The sequence below is a fragment of the Suncus etruscus genome, chromosome 12 (assembly GCF_024139225.1).
Source record: "Suncus etruscus isolate mSunEtr1 chromosome 12, mSunEtr1.pri.cur, whole genome shotgun sequence".
Classification (NCBI taxonomy): domain Eukaryota; kingdom Metazoa; phylum Chordata; class Mammalia; order Eulipotyphla; family Soricidae; genus Suncus; species Suncus etruscus.
In genome coordinates, this window is record NC_064859.1 from 40,698,318 (window position 1) to 40,724,334 (window position 26,017).

At 38.4% G+C, this 26,017-nt stretch overlaps 1 protein-coding gene and 1 non-coding gene across 2 annotated transcripts in view; one reads left to right on the forward strand and one right to left on the reverse strand.

Annotated features, from left to right (window-relative positions):
• Nucleotides 1-26,017, reverse strand: part of VWA3B (von Willebrand factor A domain containing 3B) — a 240,712-nt gene that overhangs the window by 180,770 nt on the left and 33,925 nt on the right. Inside the window, exons 5-6 of the mRNA XM_049784589.1 lie at nucleotides 22,549-22,715; nucleotides 21,040-21,155 (exon numbers count right to left, since the gene is read on the reverse strand). Coding sequence (XP_049640546.1) covers nucleotides 21,040-21,155; nucleotides 22,549-22,715 — 283 coding nt within the window. The remainder of the gene's footprint in view (nucleotides 1-21,039; nucleotides 21,156-22,548; nucleotides 22,716-26,017) is intronic.
• Nucleotides 21,684-21,790, forward strand: LOC126025055 (U6 spliceosomal RNA). The gene has a single exon (XR_007501104.1). It is a non-coding gene; the product is annotated as a U6 spliceosomal RNA (small nuclear RNA).

Genomic DNA, 26,017 nt, shown 5'->3' on the forward strand with positions numbered 1-26,017 from the left:
AAGAGTGTGGTCACAAGCAAACTGGACTAGTGACCAAGAGCAACAGAGCTAGGCAGCTTTTGGGTCAAAAGAACCAGAGAAGAGTGTAACCTCTCCACTTTACTCCAAGGCTGCACATTTCTTCTAGTCAAGGAGTGCCAACACTAAGCCTATAAACTACCACCACAGTGCAAGGGTCACAATGGGAATACAACACAGAATCCCTCCACACTTGCTCAACAAAAATAACATTTCTGAAGACCCAACTAGTACCAGCCACCTATATACCAGTAACCTCTGTGATAAGGACTTTAAAGAGAAATGTTGAGGATATTCAAAGAACTCAGAGAGGCCATGGAATGGACAATTAATGAACTAAGAAGATAGGAGAGTAGAAAATGAGAAAATGTCAACCATAAATAAAAGGACTAAAAAGATTGGTAGGTGAAATGAAAAACTTATTGGAAGGCTTCACCAGCAGAGTAACAGCCACTGAGGACAAAGTCTGTGAGCTGTAAGATGAGCTGCATAATGCCTCCATATAACAGTAGAGTTAGAAAAAAAGCTTTTGACTAAATGAACAAAAGATGGGAGGGGGATCCTCAAAATAAGTGAACTAACAACAGACCTTTGGGATAAAGGTCTACAATATGAGCAACATAAAAATTATTGGGGTCCCAAAGAGCCAAGAGAAGACCCCTATGAGAAGCAACAGTCAAAGATATCATTCCTGAGAAGTTCCAAAAGCTAAAGAGTGCTTGCAACCAAATACTTGATGCCCAAAGAGTACCAGCTAACAGAGAGCCAAATAAAAGCAGCCAAAGCACATCCTCATCACAATGATGCTGAAAATAGCAAGATCAAAAAGGTAAATTACATACAAAGAAGCATCCTTAAGATTTACAGAAATTTTTTCACAAGACGCCCTCCAGGCCTGAGGACAGTGGTGGTATATATAGAAAAATATCAGTTAAATTAACACCTAACCACAAATACTTCACTCTGCAGACTTTCATTTAGATTTCAAAAAAGGATATATAGCTTCATGAATAAACAACAGCTGAAGAACTTTACAGATTCAAAACCAAATTTAAAAGAATAACTTCTTTAAGGATCTACTTTAAGGCAAAACTCCACAAACACCAAATTTCTACAAAAACATGGCACAAAATCCCATGACAATAATCTCTCTCAACACCACTGAATCAATAAAAACAAAGTAGTAGTTGGAGACTTCAACACTATTTCGTCATCTCTTGATAATTTAACCAGGCCAAAACTCACAAAGGATATACTGGCTAGGATGGAAGAAATGGAAGCAAGAGGCTTAGATATATAATGCTTTTCACTCCCAAATGCTGAATATACATTCTTCTCCAATGCAAATAAAACATGATCCAAGACAGATCATGCTGGGCAATAAAATATACCTCATAAAATCAAGAGGATAGAATTGTGTCAACTATCTTCTCATACCATAATGCATAAGAATAGAATCAAATTACTAACAAAAATGGAGAAATAATTTTAACACCTGAAAATTAAACAGCTCACTACCAAGTAGAGAAGAAATCAAAAGATTACTGAAAATAATGAAAATGAAGACATGAATTATGATAATTTGTGGAACACAGAAAAAGCAGTACTATGAAGAAAATGTATAGGCTTGTGGCATTCTTCAGAAAGAAAGAATGGGTCTACATAAATAATTTAATGGCATAGCTTAAGAAATTCAATGATCAACAAAATGAGCCAAATTCAAGCAGGTTGAAGGAAATAAACTTAGAGCAGAAATTAATGAACTTGACACACACCCCAAAAATCAAGAAGATCAATGAAAGCAAGAGTTGGTTCTTTAAAAAAAATAGACAAGATCAATAAACCATTAGCAAGACTCATAAAGAAAAAGAGAATAAGAAAAACAAGAGATAGTGTGGTAATAATACCCAAAGGCAAGAGACAAGACAATCAGGAGGTCCAGCTCAGGGTAGAAAGCTCACCAGAAAGAGCAGTGAACATAGCTAGTGTAGAGAAGGGTTTACTAGGACCATAGCAAATGGAACTTATCACTCTGGACAAGAACTATGCATTAAAAGTAGAGAAATTAATGGGCATGGCACCCCTCCATTAACAATTGAGCAAACCTCAATGTCAAAAATAGAGAGAAAAGCAATTTGTCTACACTAGACTAAGGCAGGGGTCAGGGTGGGAAGGAAACAAGAGACATTGGTGACTAGAAGGGTTTACAGATGAAGGATGGTGTACATTTTATGAATAAAACCCAAAAATTAACAATTTTGTAATCATGTAAAGTTTAAAAGAGAGAAAACTTAATAAACTGAATCAAAATGAAAGGGATAATATCACTACAGATACTACAGAAATGAAAAGGATGCCAGAGATTATTTTGAAAATCTTTATGTCGCAAAACAAGAGAACCTGTAATAAATGGATAAAACTTGGACTCCTATAAATTTGCAAGGTTTAAACAAAATAATCTGGAATACCTGGACAGAACTATCATTATTGAGGAAACTTAAATGGTAAAAAAAAAAAAAAAAAAGCTTCCTAAAAAAAAAAAAAAAAAAAAGACCAGGACCAGATGGATTCACAAATGAGTTTTTTCAAGGTTTTAAAGAAGACCTTTCACCAATCATTTATAGGAATTTTCTGGAAAATAGAAGAAACAAAAACACTCCCAGTTTCTTTTCTAATATTAATATCTATTTAAGCACCATGATTACAAACATGTTTGAAGTTGGATTTCAGTCATGAAAAGAATACCAGTGCAACATGCCAACAACCAATGCTGCCCATCTCCCTCCATCATGCCCCTGCCTGTATGCCAGACAGGCATGCTATTGCTCTCACTCACTACCATTGTCATGATAGTTGTTAGTGTAGTTATTACTCTAACTAAAATCACAACTATTTGTAGTAAGCTTTATATCATAGGCTGGTCCTTCAAGCCCTCATATCTATTGTCTCTGGGTATTATTACAATAATATCTTATATTTTTCTTAAATCCCATAGATGAGTGAGACTATTCTGCATCTATCTCTCTCCCTCTGACTTATTTCACTCAGCATAATAGTTTCCATGCCATCCATTTACAGGAAAATTTTATGACTTTATTTTTCCTGATGGCTGCAAATTATTCTATTGCATATGTGTATTCTATTGTATATGTTCCATAGTTTCTTTAGCTACTCATCTGTTGTTGGGCATCTGGGTTGTTTCCAGATTCTAACCATTGTAAATAGTGCTGCAATGAATATTGGTGTGCAGAAGGCAATTTTGTATTGAGTTTTTGTGTTCCTATGGTATATCCCTAGGAGTAGTATAGCTGGATCATATGGTACCTCTTTTTCCAGTTTTTGAGGAATCTCCAAATTATTTTTTGTAAAGGCTGGACTAGATGACATTTGCACCAACAGTGACTGAGAGTTCCTTTTTCTCCATTTCCCAACCAGCACTGAATGTTCTTATTTTTTGTGATGTGTGCCAGTTTCTGTGGTGTGAGATGATACCTCATTATTTTGATATGCAGTATCCTGATGATTAGTGATGTGGAGCACTTTTTCATGTGCTTTTTGGCCATTTGTATTTCATCTTTGAGAAAGTGTTCATTTCTCTCTCCATGTTTTGATGAGGTTAGATGTTTTATTCTTGTTGTTTTTTTTAAATAAATCTTTATTTAACCACCATGATCAAAAGCATGTTGTAGTTGGGTTTAAGTCATAAACAGAATACTCGCCTTCACCAATGCAACATTCTCACCACCAATGGCCCACAACTTCCCCACCCCTGCCTGTATTCGTGACAGACATTCTACTTCTCTCATTCTTCAACATTGTCATGTTATGTGTTAGTGTAGTTATTTCCCTAACAGCATTCACCACTCTGTGGTGAGCTTCAAATTGTGAGCAGTCTTTCTGGCTTTTCCAGCCCTTAATTCTATTGTCTCTGGGCCTTATTACAATAATGCCTTTAATTTTTCTTAAAACCCATAGATGAGTGAAACTATTCTGTGTCTATTTCTCTTCCTCTGACTTATTTCACTCAACATAATAGATTCCATGTACATCCATGTATAGAAAAATTTCATGACTTCATCTCTCCTACAGGCTGAATAATATTTCATTGTGTATATGTACCACAGTTTCTCTAGCCATTCATCTATTGAAGGTCATCTTGGTTGTTTCTAAAGTCTGACTATAATAAATAGCACTGCAATGAATATAGGTGTGGGGAAGGGATTTTTGAATTGTATTTTTGTGTTTCTAGGGTATATCCCTAGGAATGGTATAGCTGGATCATAAGGGAGCTTAATTTCCAGTTTTTTGAAGAATCCCCAGATTGTTTTCCATAAAGGCTGAAGTAGACAGCATTATCATCAGCAGTGAATAAGAGTTTCTTTCTCCCCACATCCCAGCCAGCACTGTTGTTATTGTTCTTTGTGATGTGTGCCAGTCTCTGTGGTGTGAGATGGTACCTCATAGTTATTATAATTTGCATCTCCCTGATGATTAGTGACGTGGAGCATTTTTTCATGTGTCTTTTGGCCTTTGGTATTTCTTCTTTGAGGAAATGTCTGTTAATTTCTTCTCCACAGTTTCTGATGGGGTTAGATGTTTTTGCTTATGTTCTGTCAGTACCTTGTATATTTTTGATATAAGCCCCTTGTCTGATGGGTATTGGGTGAATAATTTCTCCCATTCTGTGGATTGCTTTTGTATTTTAGGCACTATTTCCTTTGAGGTGCAGAAGCTTCTTAGCTTAATATAGTTGCATTTGTTTATCTCAAACAAGCTTCCACTTGTTTGGATAATGCTCTTTCCTACTTGAAGATGCCTGTAGTCTGAATGTCCTATAATGTTTTGCCCACATGTTGTTTTATATAACTTATGGTTTCAGGCCTGATATCAAGGTCTTTAATCCATTTGGATTTGATCTTTGTGCATGGTGGTAGATGGAGGTCTGAGTTCACTTTTTTGCAAGAGGCTAACCAGTTGTGCCAACGTCATTTGTTGAAGAGGCTTTCCTTGCTCCATTTTGGATTTCTTGCCCTTTTATCAAAGATTAGTTTATTGAATGTCTGGGGAACATTCTGTGAATACTCAAGTCTATTCCACTGAGTTGAGGATCTGTCTTTATTCCAATACCATGCTGTTTTGATAACTATTGCTTTGTAATGCCATTTAAAATTGGGAAAGCAATCCCTCCCATATTCCTTTTCCCAGGGATTGTTTTAGTTATTTGTGGTGTTTATTGTTCCAAATGAATTTCAGGTGTGTTTGATCCACTGTTTTGAAGAATGTCATGAGCATCTTTAGAGAAATTGCATTAAATATGTATAATGCTTTGGGTTGTATTGTCATTTTAATTATATTAATCCTACCAATCCATTATCAAGGAATGTGTCTCCATTTCCTTGTGTCCTCTCTTATTTCTTGAAGCAGGCTTTTGTACTTTTCTTTGTATAGGTCCTTCACCTCTTTAATTGATTCCAATATAGTAGAGTTTGTGGGGCACTAGTGTAAAAGTGATTGTTTTTAATGTCCATTTCTTCTCTATCATTATTGGTGTATAAAAAGGCCATTGACTTTTGCCTGTTAATTTTGTAGCCTGCCACTTTGCTATATGAATCTATTATTTATAGAATCTTGTTGTCAGAGTCTTTAGGGTTTTCTAAATATAGTATCATGTCATCTGCAAAGACTGAGAGCTTGACTTCTTTCTTACCTATCTGGATGCCATTGATATATTTTTTTTGGCCTAATCGCTATGGCAAGTACTTTACTTGCCATATGTTGAATAAAAGTGAAGGAGGGCAGCCTTGTACTGTACCAGATTTTAGGGGAAAGGCTTTTAGTTTATCTCCATTGATGATAATATTTTCCATTGGCTTGTGGTAGATGGCCTTGACTATATTGAGAAAAGTTTCTTTCATTCCCATCTTGATGAGGAATTTTATCAAGAATGGGTGTTGGAGCTTATTGAATGCATCTATTGATATGATCATATGATTTTTGTTTTTGTTGATATGGTGAATTATGTTGATTGATTTGCTGATGTTAAACCATCCTTGCATTCCTGGGATGAAACCTAGTTGGTTGTGGTAATGATCTTCTTGATGAGGCATTGGATTCTATTTGCCAGGATTTTTTGAGGATCTTTGCATCTGTGTTCATCAGATATTGGTCTGTAATTTTTTTTTGGTATCATCTCTGCCTAGTTTTGGTATCAAGGTGATGATGTTTTCATAGAAACTATTTGGAAGTGTTCTTGTTTCTTCAATTTTATAAAAGAGCCTGAAAAGGATTGGTAGAAATTCCTTTTGAAAGGTTTGAAAGAATTCATTAGCAAACCAATCTGGGCCTGGGCTTTTGTTTTGTGGAAGATTTTTGATCACCATTTTAATTACCTAAATAGCGATGGGGTTGTTTAGATATACTACCTTATCCTTATTCAACCATGGAAGCTTATAAAAATCCAAGATTTTATCCATTTCTTCCAGGTTCTCAGGTTTTATGGCCTAGAGTTTCTCAAGTAGTCTCTGATTACCCTTTGAATCTCTGCAATATCTGTAGGTGATCTTCCCCTTTTCACTTCTAATCCAGTTTATCAAGTTTCTATCTCTCTCACTTTCTTTGTGAGTTTTGCCAGTGGTTTATCAATCTTGTTTATTTTTTCAAAGAACCAAAATTTGCTTTTGTTGGTTTTTCAGATAAATTTTTTGATTTCTATTTCATTGATTTCTACTCTAATCTTTGTTATTTCCATATTCCTACTTATTTCTGGTTACTTTTCTCAATCATTTTCTAACTTTATAAGCTATGTCATTAAGTTATTTATATAGGCCCTTTCTTCCTTCCTGATGTGTGCTTGCAAAGCTATAAATTTTGCTCTTAGTAGCACATTAGCTGTGTCCCACAAATTTTCATAAGTTGTGTCTTCATTGGCATTTGTTTTTAGAAATCTTTTGATTTCCTCTTTGATTTCATCTCTAATGCACATGTTCAGTAGTTTAATTCCAGGTTTAAAGTTTTTCTACTATATATCTTTGTTGTTGACTTCTAATTTCAGTGCCCGTGATCTGAGAAGGTAGTCTGTACAATTTCTATTACCTTGATTTTATGGAGGTATGTTTTATGGGCTAGGAGACTGCTCCATGTGCATTGAAGAAGAATGTGTATCCAGCTTTCTGGATATATATATACACACACTAGTCCACTTTCTTCCATTTTTCTTTTCAGAACTAGTATATTCTTGTTGGGTTTCAGCCTGGTTGACCTATCATGGGATGGCAGGGCAGTGTTAAGGTCTTCCACTATTATTGTGTTGCTATTGATGTCTTCTTTCAGATTTGTCAACAATTGTATTAAATATTTTGCTAGTCCCTCATGGGTGCATCTATGTTTAGGAGTGTGATTTCTTTCTGTTGTACATATACCTTGATTATTACAAAATGTACATCTTTGTCTCATAACTTTTCTAAGTCTAAATTTTGTGTAATCTGATATTAATATGGCCGTTCCAGATTTTTTTAAGGAGTTGTTTCTTTGGATGATTGTCCTCTGATATTTGATTTTTGAGTCTATGTTTGTTCTGACTATTCAAATGTGTTTCTTGTAGGCAGCAGAATGTTGAATTCAACTTTTTAAAATCCATTTTGCCACTCTGTGCCTCTAACTGGTACATTTAGTTCATTGACATTGAGAGAGATAATAGTCATGGAATTTAGTGACATCTTTTTTTTGGGGGGGGGGTCACACCCAAGAGCGCTCAGGGGTTACTCCTGGCTCTATGCTCAGAAATTGTTCCTGGCAGGCTCAAGGGGCCATATGGAATGCCGTCCTTCTGCATGCAAGGCAAATGCCATACCTCCATGCTATCTCTCTGGCCCCATCTTTTGTTTTTTTAATATAAAATTTAATGTCTAAAGCCCACTGTTTGGTCTTGGCATGGCATGGCACCTCTAGCCCCTTCAGTAGATGTGTCTGAAAATTTCAGGGTAATGGCTAAGAGATTAATTCACAAGCAGTCAGAGTTTCTTTGGTATCAGCTTGCTTTATTTTAAGCCCTAACCACTATATGTTTTTTTTTTTTCTCATGGCTTCTATTCTAAGTTCTCTCTTCCAAGAAGCTGTTGTATGCTTCTCCTCCTATGGCTTTCTGCCTCTTTTTCTACCTTCCCTTCCCATAGCCAGACTCTATCTTTTCTTTCTTCAAAATAGACTGTCCCAACCCAGGTATAGGAGGATCTGATATTAACATAAAATGGAATCCTATTGGGGGAAGGGATACAGCACAATCTTTGTGTAAAAGTTTGGTGTGTCTTATGGTCTGTCTTGGTCTTGAGGGTTACTTGTAACTGGTCTGCTGTAAATCTTTGTTTGTTTGTTTGTTTTGTTGTTGTTATTGTTTGGGTCACACCTGGCAGCCCTCAGGGACTACTCATGGCTTTATGATCAGAAATCATTCCTGGCAGGTTCATGGCTCTATGTTCAGAAATCGCTCCTGACAGGCTCAGGGACCATATGGGATGCTGGGATTCGAACTACCAACCTTCTGCATGCAAGGCAAATGCCCTACCTCCATGCTATCTCTCTGGTCTTAGGTCTGCTGTCAAGCTTAAGAATGCTCCTTTGAATGTAATTTTCCTTTTTGATCTTGCTGCTTTTAGTATTTTATCCCTATCTGTGGGATTATTGATGTGTCTTGGGTTGCCTTTTTCAGATCTTTTTTAGCTGGTACTCTTTGTGCATGCAGAATTTGGTTGCATGCAGTCTTTAGCTCTGCACTGATTTCCTTGACTATTGATTTTCCTGGGGATTTTCTTCCTGGGTCTCTAGGACTCCAATGACTCTTACATTACTTCTGTTGAGTTTATCAAAGACTTCTATTTTTATCTGTTCACATTCTTTGAGGATTTAGTCCATTGTCTGATAATTTCTTTTAAGACTCTTTTTCCATTCTCTTTTGTTGTATGGAGTTGTTACACATCTCATCTTTCAGCTCACTGATTTTGTCCTCAGCTGCTATTACTTTGTTGAAGAGGCTTTCCAGTGGGGTTTTCATTTTACCTACTAAGTAAGGAGTTTTATTTCAGAGTTGCCATCTTCATTCCCTATATATGGTGTTGGCCTGCATTGTTTCCCCATTTTTGCGTCTGTAGTGTGATGTTTTCTCCGTGTTGTACTAGGATTCATTGACTAGGAGATGGGCATAGCCATGTAGTGAAGCAGAGCTGCCAGGATCCTCTTCCTCCGCACTTCTTGAGTGGTACCAGCTCACCTCAAACACGTGGCTTCCGCAAACACTTCTGGGAAGATTTGTACCCACATTTTGCAGCGTGGCTTGAGAGGCAGTTAGCTGTGATCAGGCTTCACCCTTCATGGCAGTACATGCTTATATCTGATCATGTGGCTTCCCAGACACTTCTGGGCGGGGTAGGCCTCAAAACCTGCAGCAGTGACTGGAGAGGCTGTCAGCTGAGATCTCCCAAACAGTTTTTATAAAATTAACATTACCCTGATACCAAAAGCAGAGACACCAGCAAAAAGATAATTACAGGCCAGTATCCTTGAAGAACACATGTTCAAAGATCCTCAAGAAAATATAATCCAACAACTCATCAAGAAGCTTATACACCATGACCAAGTTAGGATTCATACCAGAATGCAAGGATAGCTTAATATATGCAAATCAATCAATATAATACATAATATCAATAAAAAATTCATATCATCATAGCAATAGAAGCAGAAAAAGCATTTATCAATGTCTAGAACCATTCATGATAAAAACTCTCAACAAGGGGCCAGAGAGATAGTATGGAGATAAGGCATTTGCCTTGCAAGCAGAAAGACGGTGGTTCAAATTCCAGCATCCCATATGGGTTCCCTGAGCCTGCCAGGAGCAATTTCTGAGCATAAAGCCAGGAGTAACCCCTGAGAGCTGCCAGATGTGATTCCCCCCCCCAAGAAAGAAAACCTCTCAACAAGATGGGAATTGAAGGAACTTCAATATAGTCGAAGCCATTTACATGAGCCCATGGCAAACATCATATTCAATGAGGAAAATCTATAAGCCTTTCCTCTAAGATCTGGCACAAGATAAGGTTGCTTCTTCTCACCACTCCTATACAGTATAATACTGGAAGTACTTGCTATAACAATTAAGCAAGAAATAGATATCAAGAGCATCCAGACAGAAAAGGAAGACATCAAGCTCTCACTGTTTGCAGATGACATGATACTGAAAATCCTAAAGATTCTGCCAAAAAGCTTCTAGAAACAATAGATATGTATAGTAAAGTTGCAGACTACAAAATTATTATGTAAAAATCCATAATGAAAGAGAATAAAGAGATATTAAAATTAATACCATTCATAATTGTGTCTCAGGAATACAAATACCTTGGAGTCAACTTAACTGAAGAGGTGAAAGACCTATACAAAGAAAACTGAAAAAAAGAAAAGAAAAGAAAAGAAAACTAAAACACTGCTTCATGATATAAAAGAGAACTCAAAAATATGGAAGCAACAGAACACTCCGCATGCCAGGATTTCTGGTGCCTTTGACTGGTATGTTGGGGGCTCTGGGCAAGACAGCTAGCCATAGGCCCCCTGGGCTGACCACTTAGTCCAGGGGAACAAGATCCCCCCCACACCAGGCGGGTCTTCAGGGCCACGCCTGGTTAATCGGGCCCTGGGGGGAGGGGGTGAGAAATTCCTCCCTAGGCAGCCAAAAATTACAGAGGCTCGGCTGGGCCCAGAACACTCCACATGCCAGGATTTCGTGGGCTTTTGACTGGTATGATGGGGGCTCTGGGCAGGACAGCTAGCCATAGGCCCCCTGGGCTGACCACTTAGTCCAGGGGAACAAGATCCCCCCCACACCAGGCGGGTCTTCAGGGCCACGCCTGGCTAATCAGGCCCTGGGGGGAGGGGGTGAGAAATTCCTCCCTATGCATCCAAAAACTACAGAGGCTCAGCTGGCTCAGAACACTCCGCATGCCAGGATTTCTGGGGCGTTTGACTGGTATGTTGGGGGCTCTGGGCAAGACAGCTAGCCATAGGCCCCCTGGGCTGACCACTTAGTCCAGGGGAACAAGATCCCCCCCACACCAGGCGGGTCTTCAGGGCCACGCCTGGTTAATCGGGCCCTGGAGGGAGGGATGAGAAATTCCTCCCTATGCATCCAAAAACTACAGAGGCTCAGCTGGCTCAGAACACTCCACATGCCAGGATTTCTGGGGTGTTTGACTGGTATGTTGGGGGCTCTGGGCAAGACAGCTAGCCATAGGCCCCCTGGGCTGACCACTTAGTCCAGGGGAACAAGATCCCCCCCACACCAGGCGGGTCTTCAGGGCCACGCCTGGTTAATCGGGCCCTGGAGGGAGGGATGAGAAATTCCTCCCTATGCATCCAAAAACTACAGAACCGCGCGGGGGCATGAGCCCCCACATGTACTTCATTTATTGAGAGTATGTTCTGCATATCTAGAATGTTCATTTTTTATTCTGCCCTTTCACACACCCCTACAAAGCTCTTTTTTACTCCTTAACTCTCTAACCCCCCCAAACGTCACTAACCTACATTACTCTTTTTAACTTCAGTAGAGTACAATCCTAATCACAGACCAAAGCCCATGCATTGTGTGTAACAACCCCAAACTCTTTCAAGACACATAAAATGGACATGTATTTCTTTGGAATATTTTGTGTTTTTTCTCTGACGACTATAATTCTTGCTGAATGTTGTCTTATACAGTGATGATTCTAACCACTTTTTGTCTTCTCTATTTGAGCTGTTTGACGGGGAATTTTGGTGAAGGAGTCTCCCAGTTTAATGCTTATTATTGAACCATATCATGGGAATTGTTGGAATTGTTCCTATGGCCCCCATATGTGCCAATAACACCACGTGACATTGCTCCTTTTTTGCATAGGCACATTAAAATGGGAAAATACTATACATACAAATAAGATCTTATCTAATAGAGATTGGAACACACAAATCTTGTAGTGCAAGGGGACCTTACACCCTGAACATTGACCTGGCACAGACCTCAGAAGAAAGGGCATTTTCCATTCACCTCTGAACCAGGGAAGCCATCCACGAAACATCCAGGCTGGTCTATAACATCACCTGGAAGTAATCCTCTACCATGGAAGACCCTACACTGCTCAGACATCGACCTGCTCAAAAGAGACTTCCCTTAACACTGAGAAGACTTAACAACCACAACGACCTGCTTACAGGACAGGGCTCCCTGCATTGCCCTTTGATTGTGAGGTGAAATGAGAGGACGCTCCATATCCTGACTTCAATGTAGGATATGCAGATTCCAGGATCTTTAATACAGAAACATGATACCAACAACAGAGACTGTGTGAAAAATAAATGTGTGTTGGCACTACAGACAATGTCTTGGATTGGACGATCTAGCTTGCCTGGAGCTTAGCAAGTTGGTCTTGTGCCAGGAAACTTCAGGGGTCGGGTCTCTTTGTATTTAGGCCAAGGTTATTTCTTTCCATGTTCCTCATATTTTGATGGCCTATGCAAACAACAATTGCCACTCTAACACCATTTTTACTGTGCTCCTTTGACTCTAATCCTTAAAAAGAACCCACTTAAAATTTGAGGTTAACTTAAGCTAATATGCATGTATATGGAAATGTAAAAAAATACTATGCCTGTAATGTTTAAGGAGTTATGTAAGTTTTATGGCTTTAGATTGCCTTGTATGCTGTTAAGAAATATTATAATGTGTTACAATCTGGGGACTTGAGGGACAAAGTAATTGTACATGGATTCTGTCTTATTTATCTTAATGTTCTTTGGTTCTTTGGCTGAAATTTCAAAGATATCAGCAAGGGGACTTCTGAGAATTATGTTATGGGTGATTGTCCTTCCACTGTAACTTTACCTTATACTCTTTCTTTGCATCCTTGTTCTCATAATTAAAAATAAAAAAAATTAAAAAAAAGGTGGAAGCACATCCCCAGCTTATGGATTGGGAGGATTAACATTAAAATGGCAATACTTCCCAAAAACATTGTATAAATTTAATGTAATCCCTTAAAGGATACTCAGGACATTTCTCAAAAAAATAGATCAAACACTACTGAAATTCATATGCAACAATAAATCTCCTAGAATAGCTCAATGAATGCTTGGGGGAAGAGTTGGGAAGTAGACTTTCTCATACTAATACTGTACTATAAAGCAGTAGTCATTAAAGCAGCATAGTATTAGAATAAAAACAATCAGATAAATAAAATAGACTTGGATATTCTGAGACTGACCCCACGTATATGGTCAATTAATTTTTGATAAAGGGCAAGAAATATAAAGTGGAGCTAAGAAAGCCTCTTAAAATATGGTGTGATAAAAACTTGTAAATTTCATGTGAAATAGTGAACTCAGACCTTTCTCTAATGCCATGCACAAAATTCAAATCAAAATGGATTAAAATATTTTTTGACATCAGAAATGAAACCATAAGCTACATGGAGGAAATGTAGGCAAAATACTCCATGATATTGAAGCAAAAGACATCTTCAAGTATGAAACAACACTGGCCAAGCAAATGGAAGCAAAGATAAAGAGGACTACATTAAACTACAAAACTTCTGCATCTCAAAAGAAATGGTGAAAAGGATACAGACATTCCTCATGAAATGGGAGAAACTACTCACCCAATACCCATCAGATAAGGGGCTAATACTTAAGATATGCAAGGTACTGACAGATCTTAACAAGAAAAAAATATCTAACCCCATCCAAAATGGGAAGGAATAAATATAATAAATAAATAAAGATAAATAATAAAAAGAAAATAAATTTCCTCAAAGAAGAAATACAGGAGAGCAAAAGGCATGTGAAAAATATTCCAGATCATTAATCATTAGAGAGATACAAATTAAAACAATGAGATATCATCTTACACCACAGAGACTGGCACATACCACAAAAGAACAATAACAACCAATACCGGTACAGAGGCGGGGAGAAAAGGAGTGATGAGAATATTGACTGTCCAACCCTTTGGGAATATGAACATCCCTCAATAAACTAGAAATTGAGTACCACACCTAGCAGTACCACACCTAGGAATACACCAGCGAACCCAAAAACACAAAGTAGAAAAGTACTCTGTATTCCTATATTCATTAGAGCACTATTCACAATAGCCAGAATATCAAAAGAATGCTCGTGCCTAAGAATAGATCAGTGGACAAAGAAACTGTAGTACATCTGCACAATGGATACTATGCATGTGTTAGAAAAAATGAAGTCATAAAACTTGCTTATACATGGATGGCTAGCAAGAGTATTATACTGAGCATAATGAGTTAGAGGGAGAGGGATATAGAACAATCATACTCATTTGTGGTATACAAAGAATGTGATAATAATATCCAGAGACACTATAGATGAGGTCAGGAGGATCAGTCCATGATAGAAAGTTTGCCACAAATAGGGGGGAGTATATTTAGGGCAGAGAAGAAACCACAATGACAATGATAGTTGGAAATGATCAGTTTGAACAAAATATGGGTACTGAATGGGGATAATGTGATAAGCATGAGTCATCTTAGTAACAATATTGCACACTACCATATCTAAAAGTGGTTAAAGAATGGAAGAGAAAAAGGGAGAAAGAGAGAGGGAGAGAGAAGAAATATGTTCTGCCCCAGAGGCAGGCAGGAGTGAGGGCTGGAAAGAAACTGGGGACATTGCTGGCAGAAATTGTACATTGTATGATTGGAACTCAATCATAACTTTATATCTGTGGGAAATAACCAACTGTATTACTGTTATTACAACAACCTTGTAACCACAGTGTTTAAATAAATTAATTTTAAAAGAAAATAAACATACATTTGGTATGGCCAGTATGAAAAAATATAAAAATCCTCAAAATTTATAATAAATTGACCTTGTGTTCTAGAATTCTACTTCTGAGTATAGATTCAAAATAATGGCAAGTAGGCTCTATTTGTACACCAATGTTCAGAGCAGCATTATCCACAATACTTAAACAGTAGAAATAATTCAAAGGTACATTAATGGATATATGTGTTAACAAAATATGTTTATATGCATAATGTATATTTCATTTATACCTATTTTTAATTCACCCATAAAAGGAAAGAATGTCTGGCATGTGATACAAAATCAATGACTCAGGACATTATAAGTGAAGCCAACAAGCCAAAAAAGACAAATACAGTAGAATTCCACTTACTAGGTGCTGAGGGAGTCATATTCAGAAATAGAAAGTAGATTCTTCATATATTCAATTTATGCTAAATAAGAGCACACTGTCAGTTTCTCTTTAGGAAAGAAACCTCGATACATAAGATGAGGTGGATGATACTACATAGGGTAGTCACCTCTTATAGACCTTACTACCATATTGCTTAGTACTCTAGACACGAAAATTAAGCTATACTAAAATGCTCTAGCCACTATCTAACCCTGAAACCTTCACTTAGCAAAGCCCACCCCAGTCATGAACAAACTGCCTAGAATTCAGGGGTCCTCAAAATTTTTAAACAGGGGGCCAGTTCACTGTCCCTCAGACCATTGGAAGATCTGACTATAGTAAAAACAAAACTTATGAACGAATTCTTATGCACACTGCATATATCTTATTTTGCAATAAAGAAACAAAACAGATACAAATACAATATGTGGCCCACGGGCCATAGTTTAAGGACCACTGGCTAGATATTGGAAAACCTTCCAATACCGACACACCGGTCCCATTTTTTTTAAATTTAACTTATTTGTACTGTATTTCCTTCTTTCTTTTCTCTTCTATCTTCCCTCTTGTTTTTCCTTTTTTTCTCTCCTAATCTATATCTTAGCTCAGACCCAACCTATAAGGGTTAGGCCTCCAACAATAACTCAAATAGATCTCTAAAGTCTGTCTATATGTGTGCATGAGTTTGTATACAGTGGTCTTCTCTCTGATTGCCAAACCTAAAACTGTAAACAATCCATGTCTATATGTATATAGCCCCTCCTATATATTATCCCTCCATCCCCTTCAGAAATCCTTCTATCCTCTCATCCCCCAATACTGATCCGTTATTCCTACTTACCCTCAGTTCTTAACTCATTAGGCACCTATACAGACCTCCTGCCCCAACAAACCACCACCCAGCTCCCAAAACAAAAAGACACCTTCACAGTCCCACATCTCGTTCTCCAGCAAGAAATTTCAACCAACATACCTGCTGACTCATGTTATGTGGCCCTTCTCACCCCTCCAATGTGGACTGTTGCATGGTACCAGATTCAGCTTCAGAAGGACCCCCAGCTCAAGGACACCACATTATCCCATAATGCTGCAAATCATTTTTCAAACTCAACAAGACCACAGTGTGTAATGACAATGTGCCTTGGATTTCAACCCCCACAAGAATATCTCAAAAGACTTAATAGGGATGTCTATATTGCCTTTGTATATTTAATATCTCTATAATAATGCCTCTCAGGGTGTTAATTCCCAAACATAAAGGCAGCCTCCTCCATCATTTTTTCTTTAATTACTTTTTTAAAAGTTCATTTTTATATATTTCTTATATTTTATATAAATTAATATTTTCTTTTACTTCACCTGTTTTGGTTCTGCTTGGTACAATAACTGAGAAGAGAAAGTTGTGTCTGGGATAAAAGCTCAGGTCAAAACCAGAGTACATAGATTGTGCAGCCTGTCATTCTTACCCCCAAATGCACCAGCAATATAATATGACACCATATGCTTTTTGTATAGGCACAGTAAAAAGGGGGGAACCGTATGCACAGAAACAAGATTTTATCTTCTAGGGATAAGAACTCATATGTTTTTATAATACAGGGGCACCTCCCACGCTGAACATGTTTCATGTGAATCTAACTTAAACTCCATGAGATTGGATAGTGATCGTCCAACCCGAATCCCAGAACCCAGACGTAGGACCAATATAGTTCTCTGCTACAACACCAGGAACCAAACTCCCCCCTGGGAAATTTCCTAATACTGCTCTAGAACCAACTTGTGCCAGTTTTGATATGACATCCTGACAATGAGGAAATGGCAAAACTTTGATCTAAGAGCTAGTTGTCCTATCTCCTCACCTATCAGTAAGATGAAATCAGAAGATATGCCATCCTTTGATCTGTACAAAAATCAAGAGCCGTAACTACAGAAGGCTGATTCTGACAACCATGACTGGGCAGAACTTATCCTGGGACCAATAAGAAAGAGCCTACCCTAGGCTTTAGCCTAGGACTTGTATAAAAATCAAGATCTCTAATTCCAGAGATCTGACTTTGACAGCTAAGACTGAACAGAACTTCTGCAACCATAATAAAGACTCTATCCTAGGCTTCGGCCGAGGCTCTGAGCAAAAACCAAGACAACTTATTACAGAACTGATTACAATAACAATGATGGAACAGAACTTCTAGAACTGTAAAGACTCTTTCCTAGACTTTGTCCTTTGACCTGTGCAAATACCATGATCTCTAGCTACAGAGGCCTGATTTTATCATCCACGACTGAGCAGAAAGTTTCCTGGCATCAAAGAAAGATTTTATGGTGTGTTAATGAGCATGTAAGAAGCCAGTAGTTGTTACCATGGCAGAATGCTTCCAGGGCAGAGAAACCCTGAATCTCTTAGGCCAAGGGAATTCCCTTTTAAGAAATACTTACGGTGCCTACCTACGCAAAAAAAAAAAAAAAAGAAGGGGGGAAAGCACAAAACCTTGCCACATCAGCACTCCTTCCTTTGTTTTTTGTTTTCTTTTGGTTTGGGTTTTTCTTTTTATTTATTTATTTTCTTTTTCTCTTTTTCCTTCTTTTTTTCCTTTCTTTTTCACTCTTGTGGCTCTTATTTGGTAATTTGGCTTTTTTTGTTGTTGCTGCTGGGTGCTTTTTATTTTTTTGGTAGTTACTGTCTTTTTTTTTTTTACTGTTGTTTGTTGTTTTTTTATGTTATGTTTTTCTTTTTCTTTTTCTTTTTTCTTTTTTTTTTTGTCTTCTCCAAGCAGAACCACACAACTTGAATCATCTTGTTCTGCCTCATAAATTGAGGGGGGAAATAAAAACGAATAGTATCAGGACCAAACAGCCATATGTACATTGAGTGGAAATAAAAAAATGATCAGATTTAAACACCAAACCCAAAGTCAACAATAGAATTGATACCCCATCTACAATAAGCTATCACAGGGAAACAGTTACACTAGCACTCCATGAGGCAAAGGAGGGAGATATAGGATACATGCTGGGAAAAGGGGTGGAGAGAGGATAACCCTAGTGGTGGGAATGGCCCTGATTAATTGTCACTATGTACCACAAATATTACTGTGAAAGATGTTATTCACTTTTGGTCACAATAAAAATTATTAAAAAAAAGAAATAGAAAATAGAATGGTGGATACCAGAGGGAGAGACAGAGTAGGTATTTGCCTGTAATAAAGAGTTCCTGTTTTGCAAGATGTAAAGAGTTTTAGAGAATATTACACAAGGGGTAATGTCTACCACACTTAAGGGGGTAAAATGATCATTATATATTTTTACTACAACTACTAAAACTTGCATTTGTCTTGATATAGTGGGATGTATAAATGTATGTGTTCATATGTGTATATGTGTTTTGATTTAGTGCAAGGGATAACACAACTATTTTAGAGAATGTTATCCAATAAAAAACACTGATCCAAAATTAAAGAAAAAAATCAACAGCAACAGGAAATTTCTTTGTATTTTCAGGTACAATAATTCCCAAAGACCTCACTTATTGTTTCCCTTATTACACAATGGGAGGCAAAAGCTCTGGAGGAATATTGCCTTTCCAAACCAGAAAGGGCCTTAGGAAATCGATAACTGAGATTATCAGTTGAGATAGAAGATAGGCAGTGGGGAGAAATAACTGGTGAGGATGATAAGAAAGATTGCTTCTTAGACCTTGGTTGGGCTGGAAACAATACATTTCCCAAACCAGAACAGTCCAGGATTTCTGAGTAGTATCTGAGTAGGAGGGTGTGGGCATGGGTCATTGACAAGTCTGGGATACTTAGATGAGTAAGAGAAGACAAAATAACATTTTTAGTTCTTTAGGATTCTCTCCCCAATTTCATAACATATAATTTCCAAAGTGGCATTAGATTGACAACAAATACTAGAAGCATTTCAGCCTAAGGAAAAAAAATTTTTTCTTTTTTCTTTTCTACCTAAGAAAATTTTTTTTAGCTCTAATTTAATTTGTATTAGTCACAGAGAATATGGTAGTTGCTGAAAATGTACACAATGAAGTTAAATACGTTTCTTTTTATAACTGTTGCCAAGGAGTATAACTGCCAGGATTGAATCCTGCTTATAGTAACTGACATGTCTGAGAAGTTGGTGACATCTTGCATTCTGTGCTATATTGTGCCACTTCACACTAGATTTATTGCTGAAAATTACTAACAGTAAGCACAACCTATAAACTGAATTATTTTCTAAGATTCATATCAATCTCTGACCATAGTTAAAATTTTTCTCAAATTCCTTAAAAACGTTCAGTTCCCAGAGCTCTGTTTTTGGCCACCGAGAATCTGAATTTACAAAATATGTGTCAGTAAAAAGGCCTTCTTTCTTTTATTCTTAATCTTTATTGAGCTACTATAATTTACAATACTGTCAATGGAAGTTCAATACTTCCATCACCACCTGTTAAACCCACCAAAATCCCAAAGGACACTACCTTTCAATCCTCTTCCTCCTGGCATCCCCAGCCTCATGTGAGCTCAGTTCTGTGGAACAACTCTCACCCTTTGTTGCTACTTTGCTATGCACCTTTAGGTCCCTCATATGAATGAAATGATTTTGTAACTATCACTTTTCTTCTGACTCACTTTACTCAGCATGATAACATCCATGTCCCAGAAAATTGTATAATTGTCCTTTTTTACAGCTGTATAGTATCATGTGTATATATATTCCATGTATGTCATATGTTGTGTATATATGCCACATCTTGGTCTATTCATCATAATATGGCATTTGGGTTGTTTCTATATCTTTGCTATTGTACAAAATGCTGTGAATGGTTTTGTGTTAGAAGTGGGGGGAGATGCCAAGAAGTGTATTGCTAGGTTGTATGGGAGTTCTTTCCTACTTTATGGAGAAATCCCCATATTTCTTAGGAAAGTCTTTCTTACTCTTCCTTTTGTCTTTATCTCCAACTTTCCTCCTAGGTGAGTAACAGAACCACCTCCTATCCATCCCAATATCTCTCAACTTTGCAATACCATCACAAAAACAGGAAACTTTCAGGCAATGGTCAACTGCTTCTTCTCACCTATACCTCAAGAGCAATTTCTGCCTTGTACTAAAGTCAGAAAGCTCTACCCATTACTGGAAATGCACAGGAGAATATTTCTGGAACTTCTGACAAGCCCCAAGCACCCTTCCACACCATCTTCCCATCAAACATGAGTTTCTTATTCACTCTTTGTCACTCAGCGATTTTATCAGCCTGCAAGAGATTCCCATTTCTAAATAACCTTCCAGCTTTATTTGCCCAAATCCCAGACTTTCTCATTCTGTGGTCTCCTTCTCTATACTTGTTAAACTTTCATCACATCTCTAGCCTAAATGGGGACATTTGCTCAGCATCAATTTGCTCCACTGTAGCTATGACATCACAGGAAGTAAATTTCACACTGGACTCAGTGGACACACTGCAGGCCTGGTTAGCTCCAGCTGGAGAACATCAATCTTTGCTGAGAACTAAGTCCAGCTAACATGAGGCTGGAGCCACATCTACAAAAGGTTCCTGATTAAGGAAACATGTCATTTAGGTCATTTCTCTAGAAATGAAATTGGTTGCTAGGCTTACATATTCACCATTTACATTTGTAATCATCTTTATATCACATAAATAATACAAAGATATGGTTAAACTACATATTGCTTTTTCTTCCTAAAGATCCAAATTTCTCTTTAATGATATGAGGCTATTAACTTATAAGCCACATCCTTGCTTTTTCCCTCCTGAGTACCTGGAGGGAGCTTTCCTTTCAATTTTCTCTCATTCCAAGTTCTCACATGGTCACCATCCTTTATGGAGACATCAGGAAATTCCACACACTGTGTTCTCTCTGCAAATGCATGGAATCTAAAACAGAAAGAGATGGACCACGTTTAGGTTAATATATGGTATTTATGCTCCTATCTATTAACATTCCAAAAACTACAGATTTGTTCTGAAAATGCCTGAATGGCATTTAGTCAGGCTCACACTTTTCTCTGAGTCTTATCAATTCACACAAAGCACAAAGCAGACAGGCAATAAACAGAGAATTAAAAATACATGGTGATTATATTTTCTGCTAGATATCCAGGACTATATACTCAACAACATTCAGTGCTTGGGGACCAAGTTATGCTGGGGAAAAAAACCTCTCCCCTGCCTTTCCCTACTCTGCCTTTCTCCTCTCTCCTCACCTTTCCCTTCCCATCTCTTCTCTCCCCTTCTTTCCTCCTTATCTCTCTCCTTTATCCTCCTTCAGACTTTCCCTCTCTCACTTTTCCTCCCTTTGCCCTCACCCTGCTCCTTTTCTCCACAATATAAAGATAAACATCTAGAAGCCATAAGAGCTCTCACAAGAACATAATCAAAAGATGACTTAATTTAGGACTTATGGTGCTTGCTTCGGCAGCACATATACTAAAATTGGAATGATACAGAGAAGATTAGCATAGCCCCTGCACAAAGATGACACACAAATTCGTGAAGCATTCCATATTTTTTTTAAAAAAAATTTAGGACTTATGGCCCTAAGAATGGTCCAAAGCAAATTTCTGTTATCTAAGTCATCCAGTATATGGCATTTTGTCGTGGTAGAGGTGGAAGCATGCCACAGCACACAGAACACACAGGGAAGCATCTAGGAGGTTAGAAGGCTACAGGAGTAAGAGTAAAACAGGGGTAAGATTCTTCACTGTTGATTCTGCAGGAAACACAAAGGCTTTGGAGTGCTAGTTTGAGTGATTTCAGTGAGTGCTGTGGGGTGGTCTCAAATCATGTGCTAGCTGGGCCTGGGTGCTTAAACCAGGGGACTACTAGGTCTAAATGAGTTTGAAAACCCCATTGAGAGTATGGGTCTAGGGGGCTGGAGTGAAAGTATAGTGTAAAAGGTGGTTGCCTTGCTCAGAGCTGGACCATGTTCAATCCCCAAACTCTGCTAGGAGTGACCTTGAGTTAAGAGCCAAAAGTAGATCCTAAATTCTGGCCCCCAAAGAGTGGTCCCTGAATCAGCTTCCCTGCCTGTAGAAAGAGTCTTTGGGGCTCTGGAATCAACTAATACAAGGAGGGACCTTCCTTCAGGTCAGCAAGTGTCAAATATCAGAATTCCAGAGGAGGAGGAGGGTTGACTCAAGTTTAAGAAGCAAGGTACACGAAGACTATATCCTACAAGAAAGATGGGAGATCAGAGAAAGTTCAAGACACATACAGACCTTGTGCAAGCAGGAACTCACTTGTGTTTTGGCACACACAGTCTACCTACCTGCTATTGGTCCTGGCACTCAGCTCCTTTAAGAAATCTATAGTGTCTTTTCCTCGGGAGTTGAAGGACACAGTGCAGACGAGGCCTGGAATCTCCAGAGCACTTTGAAGAACATTCCTGGATTCCTCAGGAACGTCCCCCACCACAAAGTAGTAAATGGCTTCAATCTGCAAAAGAGTGACACCAGAAGTTTACCTCCTGACAAGCTTTCCTCTGAGGGCAATGAACTTTGGACAAAGCACTCTCTTTAAGAACAGGCCTTTGCCATAAGCTCCATTCCTTAAGCTGTACGGACACTAAGATCTCTAGATACAGAGGTCTGATATTACCATCCATGATGAAGCAGAAGTCTTCCATACACCACAAAAATACCGAGAGGAGAGTAAATGATCATTCAAGGAGTCTATAGTTAATCCCATGACGGTATACTTCAAGGGGGGAGAAACCCTGTATCTCCTAGGCCAAGGGAATTCCCTCTATAATGTCCCCAATAGTTACTGTGTTTATACAGAAGGAAAAGAAACAAAAGCACAGAATAATCCTTTTAGCCACTTATATATTGATTGATTGATTGATTTTATTTTACTTCTATTTTGGTGTAGATATGGACGTTGATGTCTCCAATTTTATTTTATTTTATCTTTTTCTTTTTGCACTCCGGCATGGTTTGATTTCAGGACCGAGACTATTGTGTGGTGCTTGTCTTTATTGCTGTAGTGCTCACTGGATATTTTATTTGATATTTCTTTCTGTATTGTTGCAGTGTTTCAATTACCTTTTTCCTGTCCTCTTTCAAACTGAGGTTGAAAGCCTCTAGAAGGACCCCACCCATTTTCAGCTTATTTGATTTTTTACCCCGTTCTATTGCTTTTCTTTCCTTCAAAAAAAAAATAACTCAAACTTCTAGCCCCGCCTCTCAAATAAAGGGGGAAACAAGGGAGGGTATCAAGGCCAAACAGATATATGATCACTAGTAGTAAGCTAGACACAGAGGGGACCACTTATTCTAGAAGCCCGGGGGGTGATGGTGGGAAATATGAGTTGCAGGAAGGGAATGGGGGTAGAGGGAGGACAAATTTGGTGATGGGAATTCCCCTGATTCAATGTTAATATGTACATAAAATACTACTGTGAAAGATATGTAAACCAAGACGGTCAAAATAAAAATTTAAAAAAAAAGAACAGGCCTTTGCAAACAGAGCTCTGTTTAATGCTTATTGCAGACAGTGGGGCCAAAGTAAGGAATTGAGACACTAAAAACTATTATTACAAGTAGTGACTTCAGATACAGGTAGTGCACGAAAGGTAGTGGCAGGCAGTGCGGAACAGCTGCCTGTAAGCCCAGAGTCATCACACACTCAGCAGTGGCTCAATTTACCTCAAGGAAAGCAGAAAATGGGAGCAGAGCCACTGTGCATAAGAGGCTTCTTAACATTCCCAGAATGGTGCCTGATTCTACAATGCAAACAGTCATAGATAAAGTGCAGAAAGGGATTCATTCTCTGGTCTCATCTCACAGGCAACACACCCCTGGAAAGTGAGATTGCCCTACATCAAGGGCCATAACAATAGGCACCCTCCCAAGCTCAAGTAGAGTCCCTGTTCAAGCTTGAAGGAGAGTCTTTCAAAGTGTTCCTCTGACCTGTCACTACCTTCTTCCACCTCTGGCAAGTGAGTGAACTTACTTCATTACTGGTAAAAAGGGAAGTAATGCAGTTTACCTCATGAGTGAGCTTAAACCAGATGACTTATACTTATTTATATGATTTATACTTATGTGTATCACAGAAAGCAAGCATGCACTGAGAAAAAAGTAGTATCACATCAGCCTGCCACTGTAAACACCCAGATTATGTTCAGAGATAAAGTTGGTGAGGAAGTCCCTGAGCTGTACTGTAGAGGATAAATGTATCACCATTCTCCAGGGATCAGTTTCTCTCTGTTCTATTCATAAACCTTATTAGCAGACAGTAAAGTGTCTGTGACTTCACTTTGTGTTCAAACTTGGGGTGTGAACCAGGACACGGGGAAGGCTGAGACCACCTGAGCCCAAGGGAGTCAGGCCAGACTGGGAGCTGACACCATATTACTCCAACAATAGCAATTACCCAAGTGGGGTTCACAAAGGAAACCCCTAAGCAACACCCAACTCTGTCTCCTCTTAGGCCTTTGATCACATTTATTTTATTTATTGTATTTATTTTTGGTGTTCATTAGTTTTTGTGGGTCTACACATGTCAGTGCTCAGTGCTCACTCAGAAATCACTCCTAGTAGTGTTCAGAGTGCAATACAGTATGTATACTGTGCAGTATGCAGTATAGTACCTAGTAGTATGCAGTTCTGGGCATTAAAACACCTAATGTTTAAAATTTATTTACTGTGAGAATGTTGCTCATTCCTTCCCATCAGTCACCCAAAAGGCAGAAACTAAGAAGGAAGGCACTGTTTTCTGCCGATTATTTTTTGGACAGTGAATTGTTCCTCCAGAAATGCCTTCCAATTTATTTTCCCAGAATTACACATTAATTAGCTTAAAATGCATTGGTGGGCTTTTACTGGACTAATTGTTAGTCTTGAGATTTGAGTGCCCAGTTTTATCATGAGGATGGGCTTGTCTTCTCCTAGAACCTAAAATCAACATGGCTAAAACAGGGAACAGAGACGAAGAGTATTTTTCAGGCTTGTTAGTTCAACAGGGAGGTGACACACATGAACATATGTGCATCCATGCATGCACACACAAACACACGAATCTGTGAAACTTCCACTTTCTTTGTATGAAATGTGGCTCGATACAGATAAAGAAGTGAGAGCAGTAGAGCAGGTAAGGCTTTGCATGTGGCTGCCCTGGGTTCAATCTTTGGCACTCTCTATCAGCATTTCTCAATCACTGTGTTGCAGCACACTAATGTGCTGTGAGATATTGTCTGGTGTGCCACGGGGAAAATTCCAATTTCATCTGTAACATTCGGCTTCGGCTCACAAATAGACCAATCATTAGATTATCTCATAATAAAGTAATTATAAAATAAAAAAAAGAAATGTGGCTCAAGGTATATCTTCTTAGAGGTTAATTTTCTAAACTAGCAAGGTTGTCTAAGTATGATAAAAATTATTGCATACTAGTTTATTGATATGTTCAGCTGATCTTTGAGCTGTATATTTTCTTTTTGTTGTTGTTATTATTTTTGGGACACAACCAGCAGGGCTCAGTGGTTACTCCAGGCTCTGCACTCAGAAACCACTCTGGCAGGCTCAGGGGACTATATGGGATGCAGGGAATGGAACCCAGGTCTGTCTTGGGTCTGCCACATGTAAGGCAAATGCCTTACCACTGTGCTATCGCTCCAGCCCCTGAGCTGTATATTTTCTAAAAGAAAGAAGTGCTAGATCCAATCTGTCAGGAATTCTATGATAGAAAGTGAAATGACACTAGTGCCTCCACCCTTGAGGTAAGCTTCATATCGT